General features: G+C 42.2%; 1 protein-coding gene across 3 annotated transcripts; it reads left to right on the top strand.

The window, feature by feature from the left end:
• Positions 1 to 2,231: 2,231 nt before the first annotated feature.
• LOC117545797 (ras association domain-containing protein 8) lies at positions 2,232 to 19,805 on the top strand. 3 transcript variants are annotated; one of them, XM_034215777.1, is made up of 6 exons: positions 2,232 to 2,464; positions 10,212 to 10,413; positions 13,109 to 13,908; positions 14,086 to 14,283; positions 15,805 to 15,949; positions 17,631 to 19,805. In XM_034215777.1, exons 2-6 carry the CDS (start codon positions 10,311 to 10,313, stop codon positions 17,747 to 17,749), a joined length of 1,365 nt encoding a protein of 454 aa, XP_034071668.1. In that variant the 5' UTR covers positions 2,232 to 2,464; positions 10,212 to 10,310; the 3' UTR covers positions 17,750 to 19,805. The 3 variants fall into 3 exon arrangements, with proteins under 3 accessions (XP_034071668.1, XP_034071669.1, XP_034071667.1); XM_034215778.1 differs by having other exon boundaries at positions 2,232 to 2,570; positions 13,109 to 13,902; XM_034215776.1 differs by having other exon boundaries at positions 2,232 to 2,570.
• The last annotated feature ends 560 nt before the right edge of the window (positions 19,806 to 20,365 follow it).

Raw genomic sequence — 20,365 nt, 5'->3', positions numbered from 1 at the left:
CGTTAAAAAACAAAACAAAACGAAAATTCTCCCCGATTAAGAACGATGAGACCAAAGTATGGATTTATACACATTTACTTACTTGGTTGATTAAGTTATTTAACGACGAAAATTCATGTGAGTGAATTGCTCTTTTAAAAGACGTCGTAAGCTTACGATTAATGTAATATTATGATCTATTCATTCAAACGTGAAGCCTGCTGCAATTATACAAAAAAATGTACGGCATAAAAGGCCATTACAAAATATATAAAAAGAAACACTGTTCTACTTGTGTTTTATTTTTGTTTTACTTCACACAGCAGACACACTATAGAGGTCACTATTGAATTCTTGTCTGGCAGTTCTCCAAGCTGCAAGCCTCTGCCGAGAATATGTTGTTTGGAATAAGTAACGGCCCTTTTTTAATCAAAGTGCCAACTGTTTTTATTCTCAAAACAGTATTGGTTATGCATGTCATGTTATCTAAAGGGAAACACTGGTTATTCATATAAGAAAGTTAAAATAAAAGGTTCATATTGTGCAAAACGATTATATCAGAATAAATCTGTGTCTGCTGCTTATGTGCCTGTGTCCTTAAAAATGACCGACATAGTGCCCTTATGCTCTGTAAGTGAGTGGTTCATTAATTAGGACCATGTCAACATTTGTGTCCATCTATATTGTATTTATCTATTGTAATTCTGCATATGCTACAATTGGGTGCTTCGGACTGGGACTCCAATACAAACTATACACATTTGTATTTTTTAAAAGTACAGAAATCACAACAAGGATTTCATAAGGAGCACATTGGTTATCAAATCCATCTGTACCTCTGTGGTCTGCATGGAGCCCCGTTTTTGTAAGATGAGGGTTAATGAGCACATATTATGTGCAGAGTATAGTGATACGACCATATTTGAGACTGGAATTGCGTGTTAATTATCCCATTTTGTAATATGTTACCAGCTTCTTTTATTCACATTTAAAATACATGTTTTATCCAGTATTCAAACATATAATAGGATGTGATGAAACATAGAAATGTTTTTCAATTAAATAGTTTATAGTTAGACATTCATATTGGAAAGAAACATATTTACTCGCAGAATGGTCCCTTACTGAGACACTAAAGAGCAATCATTGAAGTTATTATTTACACCTGTTATTTCCTGCTGGTTAAATTGTCTGTTGGAATAAGTTTTTTAAATGGTTTGAAATTCAAATGGTATTCATAAGTTATGACTTCATTTTTTGAAATGAAGCCCTTATGTCTATTTTATGAAGAGACTTCATGTTCAGATAATACAATTGTTACCCTGACCTGCAGTCTTTAACCAGATGTGGTTACTTTAACTGCAATATATAATTTAGAAGACACTTTTTAGAGATATGACAGTTCCAGCTGACATTTCAATACAACAGGAAATATGTTCTGTCACAAGAGGGCAGCAAGTCTCCACTGATGGTCCCGTTGTCAAAGGCCTATCTGCCCCAGTTAAATGTGCTGTTTGTTTTCATTCACTATTTATTTGACTATTTGTTGGAGCTGCACAGTGACTAAAATAGCTGCCATTTTAAATATATGTTCATGTCGGTTAACCCAACATGTTCTACCAAATGTGCTACTCTATATTATAAACAATACATAATGACTTAATCCTTCTTTGCCTTTATGGTGTGCTGAAATATGTTAATGAATTTAAACTGCATGGTATAATTTGCAATTTTAATTTAAGATGATGTGTTGCAATAGTATTTCATAACATTGGTCTCTAGGAAAACAGATGAATGATGACCACTTTCACTATATCTGCATAATGTTAAATCCTGAATGACTCTCGTGGCCTCTTATTCATTAACAAAGTTTACGCAAGGAAACTGAACATTTCAATTATCTATCAATGATTGATTCGGTTTTGCTCACAGCAACTGCTGATGTTAGTATGTTAATTTGGGTTATATCTGCATAAGATCAGGTATCAGGACCCCCTTTATTGATCCCTAGAGGGGCAATTCAGGTGCTACATTAACACAAAGAAAGACATGTAGCCTTAAAATAGTAAACATAAAATAAAGATGTGTATACCAGAGTTTAAATTATATATAATGATCCATGTTTGTTGGAAATAGGCTGTTAAGATGTCCTGAATGTGTAAAAGTTGGCTGAAGGTGGCCTCCCCTCAGAGTGTATTGCCGCTTTAAACGGTCCACAATGCCTTGCGGTGTCCCAGTTCCAATGCGATGTATTTACCAGCAGGAGTAATGAAACGGGGAGAGGGGCTTTTTCCGCAGCTTAATGCTGAGACCTTATGCTGAGACCGCAGGATACCAGCACACAGAGAGGACAGACAGACACAAACTTTCGGACAGAGGACCGAAACGTCATTTATCTGCTTTGCAGTCTTTAATTCAGTTGTGTCTGTCCAGCAGCCAAACGATACTTTGTCGCAGTTCGTTGGAAGTGATTTGCTGGGCAACGGTAAAGAAGAACACATTTTGCGGATTTTACGCCTTTACCTGTGTTTTCCCCCTAAACTTCACTTCGGATAGGGAGCACAGAGTTAAATCCTATTTGCTCCATAAAGGTAAGAACATTACACGGACCTAATAATAGCAGAGTGTGCTGCAGCTGAGCCCGTTGTAGTTGTGAGGCTGAGATAACGGAAACATTTCTGTAGTAGAATAGTTCGGCTATAGCCTACTCTGTGAGCCCACTACGGCCCATTATCGCCATTTCTCCAGCCTCGTCCCACTCAACACAACAATATGAAGCAGGGGTGCAGTGAAAGATGCTAAAGTGTTCTGTCTTGTGGGATGTTAAAGGCTAATGCTGCTTTTCATTTGTAAATATGAGAGATGGGATGACTTGGAAACAAGTTTAGTTGGATGATCAAGCCTTTATCTTGTGTGTTTTCGCAGATGTTTTGTATCATAAGTGTTGCATAACGTTGCTTTGCAATTTTTTCACAGTTGTGTCTATCAGCAGGTTCAGCATCTTCTGTAAATATAACGACCTCTCTTGGTTTGAAAAATCTTACATTCATCATTAATCACAACAACATTGAGGTGTAAAATCGCTTCTTCCATCTCAAGTTGCATTGCTCCACATAACTTACTAACACACACCAGGTGCAGCAGAGCCAACCTGTGGAGCTGCTGCACTCAGCCAAGTTGTATGTCACACAGTACACTTTGTGATCTAGAGGCCTGCTTTAGTTCAGAAATAGAATCCAGTATTTCAGTGGCCCTTCCATCTGATAATGTCACAGCACCATGAAGACCAGGCGGCAAAGAACCACCCACAGACTGGAAACATAAATAAGTGTTGCCACTTTTGTGTGTGCAGGTGCCACTTACTGCACACACAAATTCAGTTCTATAAATGTTTAAAAATGCAAGAGTGTGATTCAGTACCAGATGATGTTTTGCAAACCACTATAACATGTAAACCTTGGTTAGGGGCCTCTTGTGGCCCCGCTGAGCCTCTGCCCCGGACCTGGAGCCTGCTGGCTCTTCAAAGCTGGCTAGAGAGCAGTGAATATGGCAAGGGAACAAAGGCGGCATTATTGCTGGCCGAACGTGCCGTCCAGATGTTCAGGATCCTGCCAGCACTGACCTCCCAAATGGGGGAGGCTGCTCCATCCCCTAATAGTTTAATATCATCCAGGCAGAGAGAGAAAGAGGTAGGCTGCTCCAGGGCAAGAGCCTCTGGAAAGCTCTCGGGAGCTGAGGGTGTAGCCTCTAGCGTGACAACACTGGGTTTAATCCCAAACACCCAGGTCTTCAGAAAAGTGATAGAACGAAATTTGAAATAGGAACTTCATTCTGGGCAATGCCTCCTTCTTTGTTAATATAACTTGGGCAAAAAACAACAAACTCTTCCCAAAAGCTTAACAAAACAATGTTTAATGAAATAGGCCTACATTCCTTTCTGCTTATAAATGCTGCAGCCTCTTTTAGCCTCTGATTAAATGGTGGTATGTGCAATGTCTCCTTTAATTATGTATTAATTAACATTCATCTATTTAGCAGGCATTAGGGCTTGTCTTGAGGAAGAGGCTAATGCAACTTAGACACTACATTAACTGAGAGGAGGCTGACATCGTGCGCAGCAGCAGCTTTTAGGAACTTTACTACATCTTTTTTTATTTCAGATGCATCAACTCAAGGATTTCAACTATTCAAAAGGTTGCTTACACACATTGTTTTGTGATTACTCACTTGAGATAGGATGCATCCTGTTGAAGTGTCATTGCATAGCTGTGGCCTGTTGCATAGCCATCAAGATCTCAGAGGGACGCAGCCATCGCTTTCTTGTCTCTTAGTCATGGCCCGTTGCATTCTCACAGCCCAGGAATGCGTACCCTGGATGTTATCAGTTTCCCCTCGACAGGATCAAGGCCTGTCTCTGGCAACAGTCTTTGCCCTGCTTCGTATGTTTACATTTGCAAAAGGTATTGTATGCCCTCCAGACTGTCTCACTGATATTCCAATCCAACTTTATTTATATAGAACATTCAAAAACATCAGAGTTGACCAAAGTGCTGTACATCAATACATATATAAAAAGCTGCATAAATACATTTAGACAAAACCGATAGCACAAAAAACACGAGACAATAAAACCATACTTATACCCACAGACTGAAAAACTCTCATACATGATGTAAGAACAATATAAAACACAAGAAAATTAAAATCACACACTGATAAGTCGTGTTCTGCAGAAGCACGGGAGAACAAGTAGGTCTTTAAACGAGATTTAGAAACAGGCAAAGTGGGAGCAAGTCTGATTGGGGGGGTAGATCGTTCCACAGCCTGGGAGCAGACCAGATAAAGAAGCTCCTGATATTGAGGAGCTTCTTTATCTGCTTCCCACTGAAAGTCCCTTCACTTTTAAACCACGGGGGTCCCATCTCATTGGTGCATCTTATATTAAACTGTTGAGAAATCCAGTTAGTTCCAACTGTTTTCACCGACACGCATCCACAACAAACCAGCGTCTGTCTCTGGCTCTTACAGAGATGTATTTCACAACAGATCTGTTACCAATTACAGCAAAGTATAAATTGTTAGTAATTACATGTTGCTCTACAGGGAGTGCAATTTGAATTAAAGTTTGGTTAGCAATAGGCAACAAGGTTTAAGTACTAGAACATACTGCTGTCGTATCAGTCTGAATGAAGTATCCCATTGTCTTTAATTAACAGCATTGTAGGGGTGTTCTGCACGTCGGAAACCTTCTGTAATAAATTAGTTGCTAGTTGTAATAAGCCGCTTGGAGATACATTCCTTCAAACTTACAATGCCTTACTGAACAATGGCTTGTACATTTGGACAGGAGCCAAGGTGTAACGATGTCGATTCGTGGAAGTAGTACTTGGAACGTTGTGTTTTCCTGTGAGATCATTTTACCCAACTCGGTTCAGTCGCTGCCCTGCAGGCTTTCTCCTGAGTCGAGCTCAGTCTTGGTTTTCTTTAATTGCAATGAATGCACATTTTGTTTTCCCCAAATACCCCTTTTGTTCAGCAAACTGGTACACTGCACGGAACTCATGCCCCTTTGTGATGCTTGACGGACTGTACATCCCCAAAAGAAGCAGTGCCATATTTAATCTCCTACGGAAGGAACTCCCACAGAATGTCTCCTTGGCGTATGTTACAGCAATGGTTGCTCGTGATGAAACCCCAACAGGAGCATATGGTTGGTTGTTTACACCAGCAGCCAGCTGAAGCTCTTTTTCTGCCAGCTCTGTGTGCTCCTGTAGGCCTGGAGAAATGTCACCAGCAGCCGGGCGGCAGGCTGCTCACACACCTCACTGCTCTGAGAGGAAAGCATCTTGAGTCAACACTACTGAACCAAAAGAACTCTGAAATAAGCATTCTCTGAAGTCATGAGGAGTTTGATGTTTCACTGCAGTTGATCGTCTACTCTCAACTGAGCTTAAGTAGAACTCACAGGAATGTAAGCCCTCCTCTGTCTCATCAAATGCCCCTCTGGCATGAGATGAGCCGCACAAATCAGGGAGCGGGCATCTCCCCAGGCTGAGGCTTTGACAGGCCGGAGCGTGCAGAGCTCAGGATGGCACTCTGCCCCACACCGCTGTGCCTGGATCATCAGTCGGACTTTCTAGGTTAATGTTAACCAATATAAATGTTACTAGTCTGGACCAGAGCACATTTATAAAAACCCGCTGAGTCTTGTTGGGCTTGTGCAAGAAAGAGCCATTGATTCAGTTTTTGTTTGAACAGTTTTTGTAATTTGTCTGCGTGAAAAAACCTTTTTGAATGTTGTTCATGCTGATGCAGTATTCTGTGCAGTCCTTTTAAATCCTTTCCAGTTCATTCTTGTTAAAGGTGGTCGAGTATTGTTTTAGGCTCCTTCCCCTTCCCCCTCCAGTTTATCCAAACCTTCTTCCCGGCTGATCCACTATGCCTGCTTTGCATCAAGACCTACTCAGTCCCTATTACTGTTCCCCCTGAAAGACGGGTTAAACAAAATGGTGACAGAGTTCTGTGTCAGTGTAGAGAAGTCTCAGTGTGCTTGTGTGTGACCCTTTTCCTGTGCGTCTCCATCCCTCAGCCCTTAATGCCATTTAAGGGTTGTCTGAATCAGTGGCGTAGCCAGGAATTATTGTGTGGGTGGGCCTGGAGAAATGTAGGTGGGCCAGGGGGAGACATATTAAGCGTGGGGTCTGAGCTGAAACTTCATTAATGATTTTAATGATTTTGTAATGCACTAATAGAACATAAGCATACATTAGCAGTGAAAACAAAAACATAGGCACGGCGGCCTCAGAATGTGTGTAAAACTGACATCCACATAGGGATGGGTATCGTTAAGGCTTTAACGGTACTACTGCTTTTATCGATAGCGCTTATGTTTATGCTCCAGGTTCAGTACCAACCACATCATAAAGTACGCGGACCATACAACAGTGGTGGGACTCATCAGGGACAACAACGAACAGGCCTACAGGGAGGAGGTGAAACATCTGACAGACTGGTGTAACACCAACAACCTGATCCTGAATGTTGATAAAACAAAAGAGATGATTGTCGACTTCAGGAACAAAAAGCACTGTCACCCACCACTCCACATCAATGGCACAGCAGTGAAGACTACAGACAGCACCAAGTTCCTGGGGGTGCATATCACAAGCAGTCTGACCTGGTCCACTCACACGACATCACTATTTAAGAAGGCACAGCAGCGCCTACACTTCCTGCACAGCTCTCCCCTCCCATCCTCACCACGTTCTACAGAGGAACCATAGAGAGCGTGCTGACCATCTCCATCTGGTCGAGAGACAGCCACACCAAAGACTGGAAGTCTCTGCAGAGAGTGGTCAGGACAGCAGAGAAGATCATCTGAGTTTCTCTCCCTCCCATCAGAGACACCGCTCAGAAACGCTGCCTGACAAAAGCCCAGAACATTTTGAAAGACCCCACTCATCCTCACCTTGCTCTGTTCTCCCTGCTGCACTCCGGCAAGAGGTTCCGCAGCATTAAGAGCAAAACAGCCAGATTCTGCAATAGCTTTTCCCCCAAGCCATCAGACTGCTGAACAGCAAGTAGACCAGTAACACAGAGATTACATTACGCTGTGTAAGACCACTTGTTATATAATATGTCTATTTTATTTATATGTATAGTAAGTCTTTATATTTTAAACGCACACTTTATCTTTAATTTTATCAGCACCACGTCACTATTATTTATTTATATGTACAATTTTATCAAGTTTTTATATTATCCTGTTCCTGTAAGCCAGTACGTTTGAATAGTACACTCTGTGTCTTGTTGAAATGACAATAAAGTATGTCTATCTCTATGTCTTATCGATCCGGTCCTTTAACATTACTTTTATCGGTTATTTTGGAGAAAAAAATAAGGTAAACTAACTAAACAAATTGTGAACAAAACTAACATTGCTTTTTATTTCAATTAAATACATAATATTTCACATCAAAAGAAACAACAATGTTTTAACAAATCGTATTAAATAATCTGATGACAGAATTGTGAACAGAATAGCTGAAACTTTAACCAAATAACTAACTCAGTTTCCTCTAATCATTAACCCATGTTTGTATCATGTAGTTAACTCTGTGTGTTGCTGCTAGCATACATAACACCTGACGTGGAAACGTTACTCGTGGATGGGGCTACAGAGCTACGAGAAAGACAGTTGAACCCGGTGCATTTCTCCGTCTGAATGTGGAGCACTTTTGCTAAATGTTTAGACAAATTGCTCGTGTTACCGCCCTTAAATGCTAAACTCTTATTGCACTTTTGGTAACGAGTATTGTCCACATCGACACGGCTATAGTTTAACCACCTCGGAGCGCGTTCTCTCCGCCATCTCCTCCGTGTGTGTGTGTTTGCTGCATGTAGCAGCTGCGTGTGTGTAAACTACCCCGCCCCCTCGCTCATTCACTAACGGCAAAAGTTACTTTACTTACTATAAAAACTCACGGTAAAAAAATGCACTCCCTATTCCATTGTCATGAAGGTGGAATCTAACTATATCCAGAATACGTTTTATTGGATCCAGGCTAGAAACATGTTTATTTCTGCTGTAAAGTTGGGCAATTTAACATGGGGGTCTATGGGAATTGCTCCTTTTTGCATCCATCCCCTGTCGGCCACTAGATGAACTGCAGTTTGTGGCACTTCCTTCTGGGCTTCCCGGCTCTGCGCTATGAAGCGCTGATTGGCTGTGGGTGGGCCAGACGTGCATGTGGGTGGGCCCACCCACAGCTACGCCACTGGTCTGAATGAAGGACAAAAGCACTTTCCAACCAGCTGTGAATGGGCCAGGAATAGAGTGATCAAGAGTCCAGGCCACTGACAAAGGTGACACTTACGTACATACAAATGCACAGACAGAACATATTTGATCAAGACACAATGAGATACACACACTTAAAACACACTTCAGTCCCTGAATGTCCTGAGTTTCAGTTTGTTTGTAGAGCTTGAATGATTAGTCGATGAATCAGTAAGGCAATCTACTTAAAATTACAAAAACAATGTCAGTACTATATGATTCATACCAATCATCCCACTCATTAGGATACTTATCAACAATGAAAATCATTAGTTGGAGCTCTATCGCTTTATCAAACTCCACAAATGTTTCCTCGCAGCGCTTGCTAATGTCTTTACCATATTTAGAAAGCCATTGTTGGCGTGTAGGACAGGCTGGTGTGGGTGACTTTGTGGATGGGGACTAGGGAGAGGGGAGGTGTAATTGGTGGGGGGTTGGCGAACAAAAGGACCTTTTGACTCAGTAGTGTAGGTGCAGTGAAGGTTAGATCCACGGAGAGTGATACAGATCTGGGGAGATGCCATTCATTCTCTCTCTGTGCACTTTCCTTGAAGAATGCCTTGAAGGATTCCATTGGATAGGTTTTTCATACACTGTGTTGTATCTCATCTTTAATATATTTTCACACAAACAGAAAGATTGACATACAGTTGACTTTGAATATGTGCTCTGATAGCTGATTTTGTGACTCTTTTAAAAAGCATCAGTTGGTAGAAATCGTATCAAAACCAGCTTTATAAAGACAGCCCGGCACCTCGAATATCTTACATTTGTACTCATATCATACTATTGACTGTTCTTATAACGAATAAAGGACACAACTATGCGTTACAGAACAGTGAAAATAACTGAGTCATGCAAAAACAAACCCCTACTCTGCTCCCTCGTGTTATGATTCATCTCCCTTTTCCTTTTTAACTACATTTTCATGCCTTCTCTGTTTCACTCGGTGTTCCCGTCCTCTCTGTGTCACTGAGTCAATCTTCCTGTTCTGTTTTCACTGCCTTCATGTCATTTTCTCTACAAAAGCAGGAACTGGTCTTGGGAATGTCTGCTGGCAGTCTCTTCCTGCGCCCCCAACAGACATGTACCTATTCATAGAGAAGAACAAAACAACAGCGTTATGGCCAGCTGGTCGTGGCATACCTAGCTGTGCAGGTCCATTCTCCACTGGACTATCCTTTTACTTTCAGCTAAGGCTAAAATAATTGTCCTTACCTATTATTTTCTGCTCTATTTGACTACTCGTGTTCAAATGTTTTACTAAAGGGGGAAGCGTTTGCATATCTGTGTCTGTTAAACGTAATCCTTTTATGCCACTGATCATTTTAGCCGTGGCCTTGAGCACATCCTGACTAACCGCTTCCTGTTTTCCCCTGTGTTTCCTCCACAGAGACGTAGCCAGAGGGGCTTCAGCTGCCCTGCACCACTGGAGCCTTCAATAATGTCGGGGCCAATACACCACAACCAGCCCCTTCGCTTCTGACCCAACATGGAGCTCAAGGTCTGGGTGGATGGAGTCCAGAGGGTCGTCTGCGGGGTCACGGAGGCCACCACCTGCCAAGAGGTGGTGATCGCTCTGGCACAGGCCATAGGTAGATCATTTTCAGATTATTAATACAAGCACACGTGATATACAAAAAGGCATGTTTAAACTCTGCTGGGATGTATTGTTGACATCCTCATTCCGGGAAATTTGATTCATTATGAATTGGGCTGTGTCCAATAACCTCGAGGTAAACTGATTCAAAACAAGGCTTCGGTCATAAGAATCATTGCTACACTAAATAATTAACCTAATAGCTCATCCAGTTGGTTTAATCCATCACTATATTTTGGGCTCATATATACACAAGAATGAGTTTTGTGTGAATCCAGAAAGATTATATTTGTTAACAAATACTGTGTTGTGAGGTTTGTGTTCCTCTGATTTGTTGATTAAGTTACCCCACTGTGGGTTTCACAAGGAACATTCAATTCCCCGTGACCCGCTGAATTCCTATAACAAAGCCACTTTTGTCATTATTTTGTTTTTGTACTTTGTCCACATCCGGTCAGTAGTGCTAGTGAACTCCGGCAATGCATTGGGTTATAAAAGGAGCTGACACTTCAGGCTGTCGGCAAACTTTATTCCAGAGCATATCTAACCCTGTGTGCTAACTTTAACCTTCTGTATGTTGCCTACTAGCATGCACAAATCAGCTTCATGTTAGTTACAGGTTGATCTGACTGTTTAATAATAATAATAATAATAATAATAATAATAATACATTTAATTCTCCCTCTACAATGTAAGTTCTTTGTTAGTGAACATGGTATTCACTTTCTTTCTTCACACTTTCAATACTTAAAGCTGCAAAACCTTATGAAGCCTACCCATCAAGGGTATTGCTAAGCGTCCAACAACCTACAATCTGAGTATGACGCAAACTCCACATTTAGCTAAAAAAAGCCCTTCTGAATTAAACAAGTATTTGAGTCTTCTCCCTACATGTTAAGCTCCTGCTGGGATACAGTGGCTCATAGTCAGAGGCTTTAGTACTTGCTTGGATCTAAGCAGCCCCCTTCCCATGTGGCTCCTCCAGGAACGGGGGCACTTGAGCAGCCTGTATTGACATCACTTCCCTCAAAGCGCAGGGAGGGAAGAGGGAAAGTCTGACTCATCCTTCAGTCTCCTGCCAAACTGAGGAAGTAGCCCCCTCCTCTGCTTTATTCTGTTAAAAACATACACCATGTTAAGTGATCAGACGTCAATATTGATTTAGTACTTTGGCCTTTCACAAGGGTTTCTGTCTATACTGCTACAACTGTTGTGTTTGGGTTTCCTCTACACAGCATTAACCCTTGTGTGGTGTTCATATGTGTGTTACTCAGCCAGTGTTCGTGGGTCTGGTGGACCCGCTGCCATTTTGGGCTTCAATTCAACACAATCAAACTATTTTATGTAAAAATACTCAACAGATGTTTACTTCATCCCAATTACAAGCAATATAAACAACATATATGGTTAATATTTGCCCTTTTACATTTGTTAGATCACATTAATGAATTAAAGTGCTACTTGTTTTTTTGCCTGCTGACCAGCTGGTCCTGTGGCTCGTCGTTTTTTTGTAACTAGATGATGCTCAATCTCATCCTCTTCTTCAAAGTCACTGTCAGACTCAGAATTCTGATTCTCACATTCTGAAACCTCTTCCTCTTCCTCTACATCATCATCAAATGGTTCTCTCTCTTCCAAAATCATTTGGAAGGCCCTCTGAGCAGAGAATCGTTTGGCCATCTTGATCAGTTGTGATAAGGACCCAAACTGGCACGCACTTACGCACTCACTCACTCACTCACTCACTCACTCACTCACTCACTCACTCACTCACTCACTCACTCTCACACACACATACACACACACACACACACACACACACACACACACACACACACACACACACACACACACATACACACACACACACACACACACAAGGCCCAGACAGGTGCACAGGACCTACAACTTCCACACTTTTGTTAGCCCCGGGTCCCTGTATGTAATGTAAATGCGTAGGGGGGGGGGGGGGGTGGTCATTGAAAATGTTTTCTGATATATGTTCTTCACAGAATTGAGCCAAGGCCATTGAGTGTGAGTTTGAAACAATAATTTATCATATAATTTTTCTTTAGCTAAATAATGAAAACGGGTCCCACAGACCCGAACACCATACAAGGGTTAAGCAATTGATAAACATTTAATCAAATCCTATGTGAAATGGTTGCTGATAAACCACGAGAAACACCCAGCAGTGCAGCTCCTTGCAGCTTTAATAATAAATAAAAAAATTATAGCGCTTTTCCCAGTGCTCAAAGACGCTTTACACAAAATCAGAATCAGAAACAGCACAAGGAAAACAAAAAATCACAAACAGTAGTCCTAATCCAAGTGCGAGCCTCTTTTTAAATGATTGTTCAGTTCACAGCCTTTCATTTCCCTTTACGTTCATTCAGCTCACTTCTGAAACCACTCTGCACTGTTCTTAGAACCAAACGTACACAAGCTGGATGAAATGCAAGTGTTTTAGTTGTTAGGTCACCAGAACCAACAGGATGATAAAACGGCTCTGTGTCTGATAAATAGGAGAGATGGTCACATGTTATCTTAACAGTTAGATGAGAGGATGGTAAATCATGGCTAAGAGTTCATATTGACTCTTCATCCCAGTTCATATCTTTGCAGGTTGCTTTCCCAGCCACCAGCATAAGAATATGTTGCTTATACTTTTTCTTTTTTGTCTTTTTCAGGTCGCACGGGGAGATACACTCTAGTAGAAAAATGGCGGGACAGCGAGCGTCACCTGGCCCCTCATGAAAGCCCTGTAGCTTCTCTGAACACCTGGGGTCAGTATGCTGGGGACGTCCAGCTCATCCTGCATCGCACTGGCCCCTCCCTGACTGAACGTCCCCCCTCAGAAGGACCCCCTCTAAGAGGTCCTGAACGCGGGCTGCATCGGCAGAGCCTCCCTCCCCTTGCAAAGCTTCGCCATCCTAACGATCGCTCCCTCCGCCGTCGAGAACCGCGCCGCAAGTCTCTGACGTTCACCGGGGCCCCCAGAGGCCTCAGGGAGATACTGAGTGGAGGCCGAATGGGCGAGGCGGAGGCTAAACGCAGACTCTTCATGGGTAACGGTGGGAATCACAACCACGCAGGACCGGCCATGGGGACCGCCTCCCCCGGCAGGTGGGCCTGTCGCATGGAGGACCTGGTCAGACTGGTGGGCATACAGAGGGAGACGCTCAACGTTCTGGTGAACAAGCTGGGAGCCTATGAGGCGGAGCTCCAGGTGTGGGCTGAAGGGCGAGGGGGCCGCGGCGGAGGGTCCATCGGGGACCCAGATGGAGGAGGCGGGCTGATAAAGGAGATCCTGAGGCTGGAGAAGCATCTGCGGAAGAACGACGTGGAGATGGAGGAGGAGGAGTTTTGGGCCACTGAGCTGCAAATTGAGCTGGAGAGTGAGAGGCAGCTGGAGGAGAGACTGCAGGAGCTGATGGGACGCATGCAGGGCTGTGAAGTGGAGATTGAAGAAAGGCTGGCAATGGTACAGGTGTGCTATGTTTGGGCGAATTTCAGGTTATTCAATCAAAATCCTGTATTTTAGCAGCAGCTTTGGGAAAAAGATTAAAAAAGAACCAGCTAAGAAACAAACAAAGACACCGATTTTTGATATTGTAGTGGTTGCTAGCTACCTCTTCCATAACTGTTTATCTCTTTGTCCCCTCAGAGTGTGGATGCAGGCCTGGAGGAGGAGCGGCTGCAGAGGGAGCGGCAGGAGACCCAGTGGGTCAGTGAGGCAGAGGCTCGGGCGCAGATGCTCAGGGTCAAATCAGAAATGAAAGCCCAGGAGAGACAGGCCGTCCAGCTGGAGAGCAGCTGCAGAGCTGTGGACCGCTCACTTGGACAAAGCAGCAAGAAGCTGCAGGTAAGACATACTGTATGCATGCATGCATGCAGGGATAAGGGAGACCATACATCAGTAATAATGCATTTAAGCATCTGTCCACCTGAAGTATCCCTTCACACGATGCTTCAAACCTGCCAATGCAAAGGGGATCTTTTTTCACTTTGAAATGTGTTGAAAGGGGAATGCTGGATCTGTAAGTGTAGGTAAAAAATAGTCATATAAAGCCTTCTTCAGTTACCAGAGAGATGAGAAATTGAAGGCTTCTCAATACTCTTATTTTCCCTTGTTGACTCCCCTCCTTGACTCCTATCCTCGTGTCTTAGTCCAGCCCACAGGAGATGCGAGCGGAGGAGTCGAGGAGGGGAACCGAGGAGAGAGGAGGGGAAGCAGCAGGCGGTTAGAGAAATTAGAAATCCTCTCCTCCTCCTTCTCATTTTAAAGAGACGTCCATTAATGATGACAGGAGGCACAGCAGCCCTCTGTCTGATGGACAGAACTGTGTTCATGACCACTTATATTTACTTTTAATTCATTCACAGTATGAGAGCACTCTCATAATAACGTAATACAATCAGAGACTGGATATATCCCCCCCCTCTCTCTGGTCGCTGAAATGGGGAATTTAAATTACGGGCCAAAAGTTGTATTTACAAGTATTAAAAGTAAGCAGAGGACACCAAACCAACTGAGACCCGTCCGTCCGCCGCATCTACGCACTGTACAACACACACCTACACACTGTACCACACACACACCTACACACTGTACCACACGCACCTACACACTGTACAACACACACACCTACACACTGTACCACACGCACCTACACACTGTACCACACGCACTTACACACTGTAGCCTACCACACACACCTACAGCTCCTAAAGCATAATCAGGCTACAGCCGTTGTGTATTATATTATGTGAAGCACTAAATGGTCTTAGAAAAATATCGACTCTTTGTTTGTAGATATCTACTAAACTACAGCATACAAATACAGAGAGTAATGTAGGCCAGTTATACTGAGTGATATATATTATACACACTGCTCTGCTTTCTGCACAGACCTCACAGCTCTTCTCACTGTAAACATAAGCAGTTACTAAAATAATATCCAGGGGATGCATGCAGAGCTGTCATTGGCTGAGATAAGTCCGGCCGTGCGTCACGCCTCCACCGTTCCCGGAAATGCATCCGCGGAGGAGCCGTGGAGGATGCATCAGTGTATCCTCGATCATAGCTCCTCCAGAGAGCCTCCTCGATGCTCGGTCCTCAATGTGCATTTAGAGAAATTAGATGTCCTTCAACATGGCGCGCTGAAATCCATTTCTGGGCCACTACCGGAGGACCGAGGAGTCGAGGAGGGGAAATTAGAGTATTGAGAAGCCTTCGTTGACTCATGTGACTCACTTTGATGTCCTTTTAGATGGGATGCCTAGACTTTAAATACTAAAACACAGACTCATATATCATCATCAGAGCTGTTGGTATTCCTCTTATGTTTCCTCAAGAATGACTCTCTTCACTGTTCCTTTGAAGGGCATGCAGCAGGAGCTGGAACAGCTGACCAAGGAGCTGAGGCAGGTTAACCTGCAGCAGTTCATCAAGCAGACCGGCACCAAGGTCACAGTGCTGCCGGCCGAAGCCTCCGAGGAGGACAGTCCTCACAGCACGCATGGCATAGGTAAGAGATTTTCTTACTAACATTAGATTTGTGGAATTTGTTCTCTCATATATAGTGTTCTGTACGCCAAGGTATCTCTTCCTGTTGTTCTATGACATGTAGGGAACTGAGCTGGTGACTACAGTGCAGACAGTAACATATACGGGTCGCTTGTTGTAAGTAATGGTCCGTCAGGAGTTCAAACGGAATTGTATGTCAAACTGCATACTGCCTGAGGTTAAACGCTTTATGATTGCCATTCATGCAGGAATCTCATGACTTATTTCAATAAGAGTGCATGAAGTGCTGTTCTTTTCCATCAAGGCACTTTTATTATTTTTTCCTCATATCTTAACAGCCTGCTGAGAGAAAATGACTCAAATGTGAGGGTGCGTGCATGTGAGAGAGATTGTTATCAAGAAAATTATGAGGGGAGAGGGGGGGGGGGGGTTGTGGATGTGGAGAGAACAGTGTTAGTTTTTACCCACTCAGTGGCTATTATAGTCACCATGCCAACAGCTGCCTGGATACTGGCAGACATGATGTCATTCATTCACCTTACTCTCTCTGTCCGTCTCACTGCTTCCATCACGCTGTTACTCTATCACATGCTCAGCAGTTTCTGTGATGGGCTCATTGTACCAAGGCTCATCCTACAGCAGCAAAGCAGAGAGCTGATGCAGAGCTAAGAGCATTGATTCATGGGACAGCTGTCACAATGCAACATTTGTTGACCAGCTGGTTATTCAAACTACAGTCATAAACTACCCACAGCGTAATTAGTGACTAAAGGTAATTAAGATTGACTTTGAGGAGAAAGTTTGAGGTTTGGGACTAAAGTAGTGCATCGTGTTTAAATCAGGGACATGCACCAATTTGTAAAAATAAGCTTGGGAGCAATAAGACTTGAAAAATAAAGTGTGCAAACTAAAGCACAGGAATACATATCTAAATGCACATTTACATGCACAAACATTAAACTAAACCTCCCCCCATTCCATGAATAATTTAGTTTTCCACATGCACCCTGCCTTTAAAACTGTATGTAAAAGTTGCTTATGGGATTCCATGCTGCACTTGAAATGTTTAAAAATAATAAAGATTGCAGACCAGTCTACTCATGCATGAACCACATGGTTGTGTGAAACATGGAAAAGCATATGGAGAAATAACTTAACGCAGTCATAGTGATGGTGACCTTTTCCCCTTGATTTGATTTGATTTAAGATTAAAGATGTAACACAGTTGAATTTCTCCCCTCTCCAAAGAGCCCAGATATCTTTCTGATTGCATGACATGCACTTCATCATTGCATGCATTGAGAGCAGTAGGTCTCTTTATTAAACCTAGCAGTGATAATTCAATTATAAAAAAGTAATGAATTGAGTGTCCTTCTAGTAACCTTCCGTTTTATGTGGGTAAAATCAGCTTTGGTGCCAGGCCATAACAAATCTCTGCATCGGCTAATTCTCTGCTTGGCTCAGTACTGCCCCCTGGTGGCTCTTAGCAGCGATATCATGTAGCATCCACTGGGCTTCATTGTTTATTCAAACAAGTAATTGAATGGGGTTTCTTATCAATTTGAAGTGTTTGGAAAAACAAAACCATACAATAAGTTTGTGTAAAATCTCTCTGTTTATTTTCAGCACTGCAACTTTTAAAACCCACATTTTTTCTTCCTTATGTCTTTTTAATTTTTAAGATTTAGTTCCCCTGTCTGGCTCCCTGAAGCGCCCCGTTTCGCATGCGATGTCTAGTCACCTCCGGGTCCTCCACAGCCCCATGACTTCAGGCCTGAACCCAGAGGGGATCTATGTGTGAACCGTCTCCCACCCTGAGCCCAGAACACGCGTCTGTAAGTGGATATCATTGTACAGGATACCTCGGTGGAACTCTACTATGCACTGTCTCGAATACAGGAGGCACCCTGGAGTGTGAAGACTCACAGAGTGAAGGAACAAAGATGATTTTGACAAGGAAGTCATAGAGCACTTAGTGGGAATGAAAGATGTCATGGTGCTCAGTTTCTGAACTTACGAGGACTTCAAAATCAATATCCGGCTGTTGTGGACGTCCTTTATAAACATATCCACTTAACGTACTTTTACTCTCACTTTATTACCTGCTGAATGATTTGTATTGTTTTCTCACTTGCATCATGATTCTAAACGATTGCCTTTTGAACAGTATTCTTGACAACCTTGGTATGTGAATTTATGAATTATACCTCTAAAGTTATATGTATTTTCTGCAGTGAAAACGGCATAATGAATTGTTCTTATATAAGAAATGAAGGATCCACTTGTGTCAATATTAAACCAGTCTAGAATATATCGTTTTGCATTTCAGAATGTATTCCTGTAGCTCTGATTGTCTGTTCATGTTAAAACTATGCACAACTGGTCAATAGTTTTGTTACCGAAGAATGTTACTGTCCGTATGTACCAACATGTTGGCTAACTGTAAATATGTTTTCTTACTTTTCAGCTTTATTTAGAGAATTATTATATTTATTACAGAGGTTACAGAATATACAGTGCCCTCATTCCCGCTACAATGTCTGCATAATGAAACAGTGTTAATTACCCTCTTAAGCTTTTATTTGTTGTTTAGATGACTACATGGTATGTTTTTGCCAAATGTATTATGCTTCTTTTTTTTCTGTGTAAGGATTGGTGGCCAAAGATTAGCAAGTCTTGTTGCATGATTGTCGTACTATAACCATACCTGGATGTGCAGAGCACCCGCAGTACAGTAAATCAGTTAGTTGACTCTAAAAATGGTGGCATGCTATAATACAATGGATAGCTACAGTGTGTATGAGAGTGTGATTGAGTCAGCGATTAAAGAGATTTGTGTGTGTGCAGAGTCGGGAATGTCAAGGTATGAAGCCCCTCTTAGGTTGTAGTGCAGCTGCTAATCACATCAAAGTGCCTTATTCATTCCACAGTTGGTGTATTCATATGATGACAGCAAAGCTTTAGTAGAAAACATTGAAGCAATGATCTAGTCAGTTTAGATCTGATGTTGCTAGATGTATTAGTGGCACATTGCTGCACAGAGAGAAATGGCAATAGCACAGCATCAACGAGAAAACTGTAATCATGTTTTTGTCAGTATTTTATAAAAAAATGGAGAAAATGTTACTGATAGCGTGTCTCATTCTGACAATGTATTATTGACACCATCATACTATGTGATGTAAAATGCATTTACATTATCTGATTTATTTTGTCATCATGCAACACATACTGTTTACTGTAATTACCAGAATAAGAGATGTATTGGTCCTGAGAGAGATGTATTAGAGTTAGAGAACATCAGTACCATCATTACATGTCACTTGTTAGACGCTTTTATCCAAAGCGACTTACATACTCAATACTGTGGACAATCCCCACAGGAGCAATTTGGGGTGAAGTGTCTTTCCCAGGGACACAAGAACATGCTGACTGCAGTGGGGTTCCACTGATCCGAACACCAACGCACTATCCACTGTGCCACAGCCTCCTGGGTTCCACCACCCAGGAATAACTATGTAAAACAGAAGCAAAGTCCACCCTTTAACATTTAGCATCTACAAAAACCCTCATCAGGACATACCGTTTTAAATTCTTAGGTTTGAGATCATCTCTATATCGGGGCAGAATTTCCCTTTAAGAAATCACTTGTGTGCATTTTCCACCTGTGGATGAGATGTAGTTTTGGTCACTGTTTACAACCATAATGTTCTATAGAACTGTACGATGTCAACATAACCTGTTTTTATTTTTGTCCTGCCTTAATATACTGCAAGTGTTGACAGATGTATGGCTGCAACTGGCTGCTGATATGACATGGATTGCATGATTCAATAAACCATCTGACAAAATGAAAAGTGTCACAACCGGTGCTCATTGTAACGGTTTGCCTGTGGATGTAAGGGAGAAGGTGTTTGTCCAGTGTGTGCTCTTCATGCTTTTCAATCCTTTCGCCAGGAGATGGAGACATTTACTTAGTAATGGTAGAAACAGGGTCACAACATGGCTGGGAGAAAATTAAAGGAGAAGCTTGTTTTTCCCACAGAAGAATGAAATTACAAGAAATGTCAGCTTATAAAATGCATATTTATGCAATAACAAAAAAAGTTTATAAGAGTGAGTAGCCGGTAAAAAAAAAGGCAAAGTTGCTCTCATAGGTCAATGATAATACTGAGCTACAACTGTGAATCCCGTCAGGTCATACTTTATTGTAATTTGAGGTGAGAAAGGAAGGTTACTTACAAAAAAGGAAAACAGCTAATTGAATGTGTTTTCCCCAAACCTTGAAAGGCATAGTTTGACTGTAACTGGACTGCATTGTTGCCAGGATCATTAGAAAGCCTCACGTCAGAGACATGAGTTTCAAAGCTGTTGAAATTATGCATAAAGATTAAAACTATATTGCAGATAGTCAGTA

This window comes from Gymnodraco acuticeps, unplaced genomic scaffold (genome assembly GCF_902827175.1).
Source record: "Gymnodraco acuticeps unplaced genomic scaffold, fGymAcu1.1, whole genome shotgun sequence".
Classification (NCBI taxonomy): Eukaryota; Metazoa; Chordata; class Actinopteri; order Perciformes; family Bathydraconidae; genus Gymnodraco; species Gymnodraco acuticeps.
The sequence above is the reverse complement of the archived record's forward strand: the minus strand, read 5'-3'. Positions and strand labels throughout refer to the sequence as shown.